At 40.5% G+C, this 12,065-nt stretch overlaps 1 protein-coding gene across 1 annotated transcript; it reads right to left on the reverse strand.

The window, feature by feature from the left end:
* Nucleotides 1-674: 674 nt before the first annotated feature.
* On the reverse strand, nucleotides 675-7,080 carry LOC144328663 (olfactory receptor 9G4-like). The gene has a single exon (XM_077932729.1). It carries the CDS (start codon nucleotides 2,891-2,893, stop codon nucleotides 1,943-1,945), a length of 951 nt encoding a protein of 316 aa, XP_077788855.1. The 5' UTR covers nucleotides 2,894-7,080; the 3' UTR covers nucleotides 675-1,942.
* Between the last annotated feature and the right edge of the window lie 4,985 nt (nucleotides 7,081-12,065).

The following is a 12,065-nucleotide window of genomic DNA, read 5'->3' on the forward strand; positions in this document are numbered from 1 at the left end:
GATGTACGGAAGTGAGAGCTGGACCATAAAGAAGGCTGATCGCCGAAGAATTGATGCTTTTGAATTATGGTGCTGGAGGAGACTCTTGAGAGTCCCATGGACTGCAAGAAGATCAAACATGTCCATTCTTAAGGAAATCGGCCCTGAGTGCTCACTGGAAGGACAGATCTTGAAGCTGAGGCTCCAATACTTTGGCCACCTCATGAGAAGAGAAGACTCCCTGGAAAAGACCCTGATGTTGGGAAAGATGGAGGGCACAAGGAGAAGGGGACGACAGAGGATGAGATGGTTGGACAGTGTTCTCAAAGCTACCAGCATGAGTTTGACCAAACTGCGGGAGGCAGTGGAAGACAGGAGTGCCTGGCGTGCTCTGGTACATGGTGTCATGAAGAGTCGGACATGACTAAACGACTAAACAACAACAAGCATCTTAAATTAGCTACATACTGTATAAATCCCTTCTCTTGTGACTGAACTAAAAGGATGCTGGCCCAGCTGCAAGATCTTGGAGGAGTCTGGGAGGGCAAGGGTTAACAACACCCTGCCCATAATGAGAGCCCATATGTACGTGCTAAACAGTTTAATACATTGTTCTTTGCACACTTACGTTCACAAAGATGTGAACATGAGCCAAAATACTTTCACTTGGCAAACGAGGGAGTAATATGTATTATTATTATTATTATTATTATTTTGTTGTTGAAAGTTAAGAACATTGTAGGTGTATTTAAAATGAGAGTTGTCATAGTGACCTGTAGTTAAAAGTAGAAGTCAGCAACCATGTCCTCTTTTTTGCTCTCCAAAATATGGCAACCCTCTGAAATATATATTGTTCTTAAGGGGGCAGCATACACTTAATTCACCATCCACTAAATATGCCACAGGATCTGATGTAAGGACTTCTGTATCATGCACCTTAACTTTGGGCAAATCTGCTGTACCTGGTTAAAGTGATGTGATGATTATTCCCTCTTCCCAGGAGACCATGGGAATTGTAGCTCTAGCGCATCAGCATCCCAAACAGAAAATTCCCAGCACCTCACCAAATCACACTTGCCAGTTTTATAAAAGTAAAGATGGGTGAGCTTGCCAAATCTGTGCTAGAATAAATTTGAAGTGTGATGGGGGTTAAGAAGCCTTGTGGGGAATTATCTGAACCAATTCTTTTATTTTTAATTTTTTTACAATTAATTTTTCAAAAGCATACCTTAAATGCAAATACCATGTGAATAGCAGTGTCAAGCTTGGGAAATTCTTTCCTTCCCCAGTAGCGTTAAGGATCAAGGAAGAAACAAGAAAGTTTGTATGTATGGTTTTATTCAGTCATTGAGTTGCAAGACAAAGAACCCAATTCTTAACTCCTTAGTGATGTTCCTCACTCTGAGCTGCTCCCCTTCCTTGCCCAGCAACAGTACTTGGCCCTTTGCTCTTGAATTCTAATTGAAAGTCGAGTCCATGGGGATGGCGGCGCTTCTATGCTCTCCAAGGACGTCTCTGTTGGCTGTTCTCCCCCTCCTTCTCTTAACACCTCATAATTTGGCAACTCTGAGTTCTGCTGTAATTCATTCCTGTTCCTCTTCTCTTGAAACTACTGGGGGGGGGGCAAGCAGAGGAGAAGGAGGGAGCGATCTTCAGCCCTCCTCTTCAGTCCAGCCCCTGACATGTAGGTGGGATGCTTAACCATTTATCCACTGGCCATCTTTTCTAGTGCTTCCCCTTGTCCACTACATTCTTACCTACAGGAGACTAGTCTCTAATCCAGAGGTGGAGAACCTGTGACTTGCCAAGATTTTGCTAGACTACAACCCCCTTCATCCCTGAGCAGTGGCCATGCTGGTGGGACTGACGAGCATTGGAGGCCATCAACATCTGCAGGGCCACCAATTCACCACCCTTGATAAAAATCTGTATTATGTGGGGAGCTGAGCAACGTCACTGACATTCATTTGGGTGCTATGAATCTTCCAAGGACTTTCTTGAAGGCTGCCTTCACATCTTTGTTGCGCAAGCTGTAAATGAAGGGGTTGACCAGGGGGTTGAGCACGGTGTAGAAAAGAGCATTTGCCTTGTCCCCATTTGGAGTGTGTTGTGAGCTTGGGCGTGAATACATGAAGAGGATGGAGCCATAGTAGAGGGAGACAGAGAGTAGGTGGGCGGAGCAAGTGGAGAAGGCCTTGCGCCGCCCTGCAGCTGAGCGGATGCGTATGATGGCTGTCACAATGCCTACATAGCAGACCAGGATGAGGGCAGTGCTTGGCAGCACAGTGCAAACAATGACTGTGGCCAAGATGAGTTCATAGATCCGGGTATCCTTACAGGCCATTTTCACGAGTGGCTGCACATCACAAAAGTAGTGGTTGATAATATTGCTCCCACAAAAGCCTAGCTGGAAAGTGTTACCCGCATGCACGATGCCAACAGCGAAGCCAGCTGCAAAAGACCCAACAATCAGCTGGGTGCAGAGTTTCTTGGTCATGGCACTGGAATAGCGGAGTGGCTTGCAAATGGCCACATAGCGGTCATAGGCCATGGTAGCTAGCAGGAAACATTCACTGTGTCCGAAGCTAGCCGAGAAGAAGAACTGAGCTGCACAGCTTGCGTTGGATATGATATTGTCCTCAGATACACAGTCGTATAGGATCCGGGGAGTGTAGACGGAGGAGTACCAGACATCCAGGAAGGAAAGGCTGCCCACAAAGAAATACATGGGCGTGTGCAAGCGGGAATCTAGGTAGATCAGTGTGATGAGACCCAGGTTTCCAGTCAATGTGAGAGTGTACGAGACCAGGAACAGAACAAAGAAGAGGATCCTCAGGAGTGGATCTGTCGTGAAACCCATCAAGATGAAGTTGGGAAGATGCGTGCGGTTGCCTTCAGTTTCCATCATCACCATGGATCTCACCAGTTGATGTAGGGAAGAGGAAGAGTAATGCTGTCATTCCCCTCAATGGTATTATATAGAGCACACCTGTGATTTGGAGGGATGGATTTATTAAAACGACATACAAAATGGAAGATGTTATTTCCCCCCTTGTTTTACAATAGCAAAAGAAGATAGACTTTTCTTTTTCCATCTGGCAATGTGAAACTCAGCACAAATCAAGCACTGCTAAAGTTATCCTGTAAAAGAAGGGTAGGCACTTTCTGCCTCAAATATTGTGGAACCAGAAGCTTTGGTGGTATGATACAGTGAATAGCTGGGGAAATTGAGGTGAATTGAGAGGACATTTTGATGGCAATGAATCTGAGGAGTAATTTTGGTTTCTGGGCCATGTCACAATTTAATGGCAGTAGCTCTCCACTGTCCTCCAGGGAGGGGAAAGCCAGGATTTATGAGGTAAAACTCCTGACAATGTTCCCCAGTGGGGTCTGGGGAGTTCATTGTATCCTACTGTGCCGCTTAAGCCCGTGTCCACCAACTGGAAAGGCAGAATGGGTGAGACCTGGGAGTGTGTCCCTGCCATGGAGGAGCCTCCATCTCTGGCATGATTTGTAATCGGTTTCTCATTAATTTGGAACATTGGTGTTAATCAAGAGGTGCTCCTGGACCAACATATACTAATGGGCTGCAATGAATGAATGATTTATGCTCAATGAGGAATTTAACAAGGTTTTATTATGCCCTCCCCACTCGATTGAGGTGGAATGGACTTTATTTAAAATTATCTCTGGACTGGACCAGGAGTGTGAGGGAACAATGCTGATTTACAAGAATGAATGGCTGCTGCATAGATCTGGCAAGAGGCTGTATTTGAGAATTTTTTTAAATCTTTAGCTGTGTGTCAAGGAAGAACTCCAGGGTGGAATTTTAATGGCAGAGATTGGACATGTACTCTGTGAGTTATTTATAGCCACAGCCTGTACGCAAGATGGAATGTGACCTTGAAAACACTGCAAAGGACTGAAGAAAGGAAGATAGTAATTAACCCTCCCAGCACACCGGGTCTGAGACAATAATGTTTATGAAGGAGTACACACCTGAAATGGATTTTATATTTATAAGAAGTAACAGAGACTATCAAGGCATATTAAATGGAATGGGATAGGTCTATAAGAAGAAGTGATACAAAAGTAGGGAAGCTATCCAAGGCTCTTTTTCAGATGACAGAAAATTTAAGTTTAGTTGATATACAAAGAGAAAAACACCCACTGGATAGACAATTCACATCTTTTTCATCCATGAATAATTCGGTGAGCCGAAGTGATTCTGTGTGGACATCTAGAAATTTGTACATTATGGTAAAGAAGGTAGAAATTCTACCCAGGATACTTTCAGATCACAACTCTATTATTATGGAATTAAGAACTGGGCAAAATTCCCCACTGAGATGGAGATTAAATGAGAATTTATTAAACGATCAAGAAATATTAGAAAGGGGTGGGGGAATATTAAAATATTATTCTGAAATCAATTTGAATCAAGAGACAAATTTGAAAGTGGTATGGAATGCAAGCAAAACAGTGTGTGTGTGTGTGGGGGGGTGTTATCCAGCAAAGTGCATACCAAAAAAGAAAAGAGAGTTGGAAAAGCAATAAATTCTACAACAAAGAAAACGGAAAGAAAAATAATTGATCAATTCTCCTAGAAAATAGATAGTTAAATAGGGTATTAAATTATTGCAAACACTTAAGGACGAAGAGGTGAAGGAAGTGATGGTGAAGTGGGCACATGATGTTGGATATCCAACTGAAATGGAAAAATGGGGAAAACTATGGGGGAAAGACTTAAAATTCATTGTGTGCTATCTGATAAAATAAAACTTTATGGAAAGGACTTACAGATGGTACCTGACCCCATCCAAATTAGCCAAAATAAAAAAGAACAGCAACAAGAGATGTAAACAATATGAAGGAACCTTATTCCACATGTGATGGACATGTCCCCAAATCAATTTTTTGGGGGACGTGATCTATGAGGAACTAAACAGAATGCTAAAACACACATTTTTAAAGAAACCTGAAGCTTTCCTATCAGGCATTCTAATGATAAGCATCCCAAATGAAAATAAAATAGTGTTTCTTTACGCGACAACAACGGCTAGAATGATAATAGCAAAATACTGGAAAAGTGAGTTAATACCAACAATAGACGAGTGGCAATTAAAGTTGTGTGAGTACCTCGAACTAGCCAAAATGACAGAACTAATAAGAGATTAGGAATGGGTTTGCTTTAAAAAATACCTGACAAAATATGGTTCCAAAAATAATACTTGGTTGTCCTTAGATTAATTTCACAGATATAATTGAAAAAAACTGATCTTAATAAGTGAATATAGAATATCTGTCACTTAAGAGAAGTGTCAAAACTGCAAAGAGATAGAGGGAAGTCAACTAATATAGCAGGGATTCAAACTAATCTACTGGAACAGAAAGAAGGAAAGAAAAGAAGGATTACAAATGTAATTTCTTTCTGAGAACCTGGCGTATAGAATATTCAAAATGCTGTTTGTATCCTTTGATCAATTTTGTGTTCTTGATTAATTCTTTTTCATTTTTTATTAATTATTATTTTGCCCGTTGTCACCTTTGTTGTTTATAATAGTTTTAGAAGTATTGGCACAAAGAATAAGATGTAATCAAGATATTAAAGGCAGAGTGGGACAAAGACAATATAAACTGAAAGCATTTGCAGAGGACGTGGCAATATCTGTAGAAGAACCAATAGAGTAAATCTCAAAAGTATTACGAAAGATAACAAATTTTTGAGACATAGCAGGTCTTAAGATTAATAAAGATAAACCAAACTCTTGGTAAAAAATATGAATGATGAGAATAAAAACAAATTACAAGATGTATCTGGCTTAAAGATTGAAAGAAAGGTTAAGTATTTAGGTGTATGGGTAACAGTAAATAATATAAAATTGTATAAAGATAATTATTTTAAAACTTGGGAAGATATTAAAAGAAATTTGCAAATTTGGAATAGAATGAATCTTTCACTATTAGATAGAGTGTCGACTATAAAGATGAATGTATTACCAAGAATGTTATATCTGTTTCAATCGATTCCAAGTGATTGGCAAGACAGATTGTTTCAACACATGGCAAAAATTTCTAAATATATTTGGCAAGGGGGAAAAACCGAGAATAAAATATAAAATATGATAGATGCAAAAGAAAGAGGAGGCTTTACCCTGCCGGATATGTCTTTGTTGGTTGAAGGAATGGATGACATTCGAGAATTCACATATTCTAAATTTAGAAGGTCATGGGAATGTTTTGGTTGGCATGCTTATTTATGGTATGAAAAGGTGAAAGTACATAAAGGATTTACAAATCATATAATTAGAAAAAAATTGTATAGTGTATGGGATAAATATAAGAATTTATTAGAGGTAAAAGCACCACTGACCCTCACCGTTGGAAGCTACAGCGGTAAAGAAAAAGAATATGATAGAAGGATGGACAGCATAGAAATTTATTAAAACAAGAGGGAGGAGAGTACAAATTAAAAGAATTTAAGGACTTATCAGGAGAATTAACAACATGGATACAATATCACCATTTAAATGAAGTATTTAAGAAAGGTAGGATATGAGGGCTTGGGGAACAAATATCACAACTGAGAGACCTGTTGGAATGTAATGTAAAAGTGCTGTCTAATATGTATAAAATATTATTGGAATGGGAGACAAAGGATGAGTAAGTAAAATCCTCAATGATACACTGGGCAATGGATATTGGTCATAATATAGACATGGAAGCAAGGGAACGGTTGGGAAATATGGATATAAAATTTACAGCATGTTATGGTCTAAGGGAAAATTACAGTGGTGCAGACGCTTCAGGTTACATATGCTTCAGGTTACACACTCCCCTAACCCAGAAATATTACCTCGGGTTAAGAACTTTGCTTCAGGATGGGAACAGAAATCATGCTCTGGCAGTGCGGTGGCAGTGGGAGGCCCCATTAGCTAAAATGGTACCTCAGGTTAAGAACAGTTTCAGGTTAAGAACGGACTTCCAGAACGAATTAAGTGCTTAACCCAAGGTACCATTGTATATGAAAATGCTATATCAATGGTATCTTAACACCGAGTAAATTGGCAAAAATGTATAAATCTATACCAAATAAGTGTTGGAAATGTAAAAATAAAGAAGGTTATTTTTATTATATGTCTTGTAGTAAGGTTAAAGCTTACTGGGAAATGATATATAATGAAATTAAAAGGATATTTAAAACATCCTTTGTAAAAACAAACAAACAAACAAACAAACACCCAGAAGATTTTCTTTTGGGAATTATAGGGACAGAACTACCTAAACTGCATAGAAACTTATTCTTATACATATTACTTTCCCCAAAATAGCAAGACGCAGAAGTCCCAGCAAAGGAAAAATGGGTACAAAAACTTATGGAATATGCAGAAATGGCGAAACTTATTGGAAGAATAAGAAATCAAGATAACATTTTTTTTTAAAAAAAGAATGGAAATGGTTTATTGAATATTTTCAGATAAATTATAAACAGATAAAAACATTGGCAGGATTTTTGTAATAACCTGCAGAGTATGTATTTGAAGAAGATGAATAAATGAGCAAATTAAGTTAATTCGGATATGCGGAAGATATTAAAAAACAAATGTAAGAAAATGCAAAAAGAGGGGGAAAGGAGTCAAGTTTTGAAATGTCAAAATGATTGTAAAACCAATGAAATGTATAAAATTAGTGAAATATATAAACTTGAAAAGTATAAATAAATAAACAAAATACACACACACACACACACACACACACACACACACACGAGCCATTAAACAGCTCTATATTAAACAGCTCTTGTACAAATTGTACAAACATGTCATTTGAACCAATGAAAACACTTAGTGATTTTACAGCTGCTTCAAGTTTTAACTGCATTGGATTAAGTTGGAAATAAGGTTGTTTGAATGACAAACCTTGCTTCTTAACTATGAAAATATGACAAGATAATTAAATTCTATGTGATGGCTTTTTCTAAAGCTCAGCCTGCAGTGCTCTTGATAGTTTCTACAGGGACAGTTTGTATGTGGCAAAGATATTTGATCACTAATTGTGGTATTCTCTTTATCTAAGGATTTGCAGTTCTGTATATAAGAATCAAATACTTAAGATCATTTGCTGTTTCAAAAGGAGACCTAGTCCGAGCAACAGCAAGAAAAACCCAGCAAATTCTTGCAGCTTTTTTTTGCAGGGACAAAAATGTGAATCAAAATATTTTGGTCTTCCATGGGGCAGACTGGATTCCTTTTTTGGTTTTCAGTTATTTCTGTAAACTTATATGCTTTATTATAACTATAGCCAGAACTCATGAAGGATTATGGTTATGATGAAAGTCATATCTTTTTAGTTCTTGGAAAAAGTACCCTTGAGAAGAGATACTGTTTTGCTGCTGATCAGTTGGGCTTCTGATAAGAGAACAGGAAAAGAGTGTGCAGGCACTGGGGATGGGGACGACGACGACGACGTACCTCTCAGTTTCTCATCTTTCTAATTTTAAGCTCAGTCCTCCACATTCTTATGTTACTTTCACCAGTATACACATTCTTATGCACACTTTGGCATATGCTTTTGTGTATACATTTCCTGAATGCACATGGGAATGTGGTGCAAGAAAAGTGGTCTGCTGTCCAGCTGGGAAGTTTAAGCTGAGCAAAGAGTAGCATGGAAACCGCCTATGGGGACATCACTATGGTCTACACCAGGAAGAAGCAGACTTACCTGTATGAAGCTCGGTGGGTTTTCCTGGTGCCTGCAAAAGGTGGCTTATATTGAAATGTTCCCCTTGCTCCAGCCAAGCTAAAGTGACCACAATTCTTCCCCAAGAGTCTCCCCAAGTCAGGATAACTCAATAAGCTCCCTATAGAAACAATTAGAATGTTTGCTTCTTCTTGATGATTTGATATGGGAATAAGGACGCAAAACTATTTTCTCTCTCTCTTGCTCACTAGAGGATTTCCACCAAAAGGGAAGAAAACACCACAAACATAACAAACAACTTGGTTTGTGAGTTCTCCATGTCAGGTTGCCATATTTGAAAAAGTGAAAATCCAGGCACTTTTACAGATGGCCGAATCCCAGCTATGTCTGGGAAATTCCAGCCGCATAGCATCTTTCCTCCTCCTCTTCCCTCTTTCTTCTCTTTGTCTAGTACTGAGGTCACCAACGCGGCTTCCAGAGATGTACATGTACCCACAGATGCCTTCACGGGTGCCCACAGGGGCCTCTCCCCTCTTAGAAAGCAGACTTGAAAGGATTCTATTGCAGCCAATGTAACAGGTTGTGTTGTTTGCTTGGTAAGCGTGTGAGACACTTCCCCCAATTTGCAAAAGTGTCCACAGGCCCCAAAAGACTGGACTCCTCTGGCCTGGTGGACAGTCTTTTGGAGGACAGGGTTTGCTTTTATGCCACTGTTTTGATCTTTTTAGGTGGTATTTTTGTTTTAACGGTATTATATTGTCCACAGCTTAGATATTTTTAAAATATTAAGTGTCTGATAACTGCTTTGAAATAAATAAACTATACAGAGAGGGAAGAATTGTTTATCTGTTTAATCACAACCGGTCCAATAGCTTTGCTCCTATGAATTCTGAAGCACTAGTTTTATAACAGTAAGCTTAAAGGTGAAAGCAAGTGAATGGAACGTAGGGTTGCCATATGTCTTCCTTTTTTCCAGACACGTCCTCTTTTTCAGGATTAAAATTTCTATCCAGGCAGATTTTTTAAATGTGGCAAAACTTTTGGGGTTTTTTGTTTACAGTAACCCAAGAAAAGTTTTCTAGTGCATTAGACTCAGATCTAAGGCACCTGGCCAAACTAGTCTGCAGCAGAGAATTGCAACAGAGCAGCATCTTAAACTAGCTACATACTGTATAAATCCCTTCTCTTGTGACTGAACTAAAAGGATGCTGTCCCAGCTGCAAGATCCTGGAGAAGGAGTCTGGGAGGGTTAACAACACCCTGCCCATAAGGAGAGCCCATATGTACATGTTAAACAGTTTAATACATTGTTCTGTGCACACTTACGTTCACAGAGATGTGAACATGAGCCCAAATACTTTCATTTGGCAAATGTACTCATCAAAAGGCAGCAAAACCATTCCACCATTTTATTGAAAAAGCTGCATGGATAAACATTTTGTATGGGCACATAAGAACATAAGAGGCGGCTGCTGGATCAGGCCAATGGTTCACCTAGTGTAGCATCCTCTTCTCGCCTGTGGAAAGCCTGCAAGCGAAACAGTATGGCTGACCCCCTATTATGGTATTGTGTTCAGCCATTCATATATCTGCACATATTTGCATACGAATAAAACAATAGTTCTTGAAAGAGAAAAAAAATCATTCTTCACTTTTAGTTGACGCAAAAAACAAGCAACAGTTTAGGGCATGTATTCTATACAATGTAGCAGAAGGAGGGAGATCTCTTTAACATGGTATCTGTTATGTTGAGGGTTGCCAGGAGTCATGGGAAAGGTAGGTTCCTTAATCCCCTGGATACTTCTATATGGTGTGGAGGGCTCCACAGGTAAAACGCCCTTTGTTAGGTCCTAGATACATGGCAGCACCATAAGAACTACATTCTCCATTGTTGCTAGTTGTGCAGTGTCTAGTGACTAATGGTGGCTGAAGTTCCTTTGGCGCTCTCCGTGCTGCTGCCCATTAGCTTTGATGAGCAGGAAAGAAAGGGACAGTGGAGACCATTCAAGAGAACCTGAAGAGAGATCCATGTCAAGACAGAGTGGTCTTAACTTGAGACTAAATCTAAGGAGAGCTCATCAGTGGAGCTGCTTCCATTGCATCCTCATCAAGTCGCCTGGCAGAGCTTTTTCGGGTTGTACGGGGCCTTTTACAGGCTGGGAGAACCAACGGTAGTTCGCTGTGACTTGTTTGCAAGGCATTTTGAGGATAAAATTGCTTGCATCCACTAAGACCATGAATCTGCTGTTATAGCAGATGAATCTCATGGGGTGTCCAGAGCATAGTCTAGTCCTCTTGTGTTGGATGAGTTTCAGTTGGTAAGGCTCGAGGATGTGGACAAGGTGCTTGGATTGGTCAGGGCAACCACTTGTGCTCCAGACCTTTGCTCCTCTTGGCTGATAAAAACCAGAAGGGAAGGAACAGTTGGCAGGGCCAGGGAGGTGATCAGTCCCTCTTTATGAGAGGGGGTAGTCCCTGTCTGTTTGAAGGAGGCAGTGGTAAAACCAATCCTTAAGAAGCCTTCCCTGGATTTGGAAAACCTAACTAACTTGCGACCAGTTGCTAATCTCCCTTTCCTGAGCAAAGTTTTGGAGCGAGTGGTTGCAGACCAGATCCAGGTGCTTTTGGAAGAAACTGATTTTCTGGATCCATTTCAATCAGGGTTTAGGCCCAGTTTTGGCACAGAAACTGCTTTGGTCACCCTGTATGATGACGTCTGTTGAGAGAGACAAGGAAAACATGTCCCTGTTTATTCTCCTCGGCCTCTCAGTGGCTTTTGATACCATTGACCATGGTATCCTTCTAGAGTGGCTGTCCAAACTAGGGGTGGGTGGCACTGCTTTGTGGTGGTTCCAGCCCTACATGGATGGTCATTCCCAGAGGGTGTTGCTTGGGGAAAGCTTTTCAGCCCCATGGAACCTTCAGTGTGGGATTCTGCAGTGTTCAATCCTATCCCCAACGTTGTTTAATATCTACATGAAACCGCTGGATGGGGATTATGTTGTCAGCAGTATGGTGATAACACTCAGCTCTATTTCTCCTTTACATCTGCAGGTGAGGCAGTGGAAGTGCTGGACCAGTGACTTGCCTTGATAATGGACTGGATGAGAGCCAACAAACTGAAACTCAATCCAGATAAGACTGAGGGACTGTTAGTGGGTGGTTCCCTAGACCAGATGGGTGGGAGATTGCCTGCTCTTGATGGGGTTATATTGATGGGGTTACACGACCTATAACGCCTTAAACAGCTCAGGACTGCAATACCTCAAAGACCGCCTCTTTCCATATGAACCTACCAGGACCCTGAGATCATCTTCTGAGGTCCTCCTCCATGTACCGCCTCCTCGAGAGGTTCGGAGGGTGGCAACAGGAGAATGGGTCTTCTC

Source organism: Podarcis muralis, chromosome 1, assembly GCF_964188315.1.
Source record: "Podarcis muralis chromosome 1, rPodMur119.hap1.1, whole genome shotgun sequence".
NCBI lineage: Eukaryota > Metazoa > Chordata > Lepidosauria > Squamata > Lacertidae > Podarcis > Podarcis muralis.

Coding starts and splice junctions, on each gene's coding strand:
- LOC144328663 (XM_077932729.1), bottom strand. CDS start 2,893: ATGGTGATGATGGAAACTGAAGGCAACCGCACGCATCTTCCCAACTTC.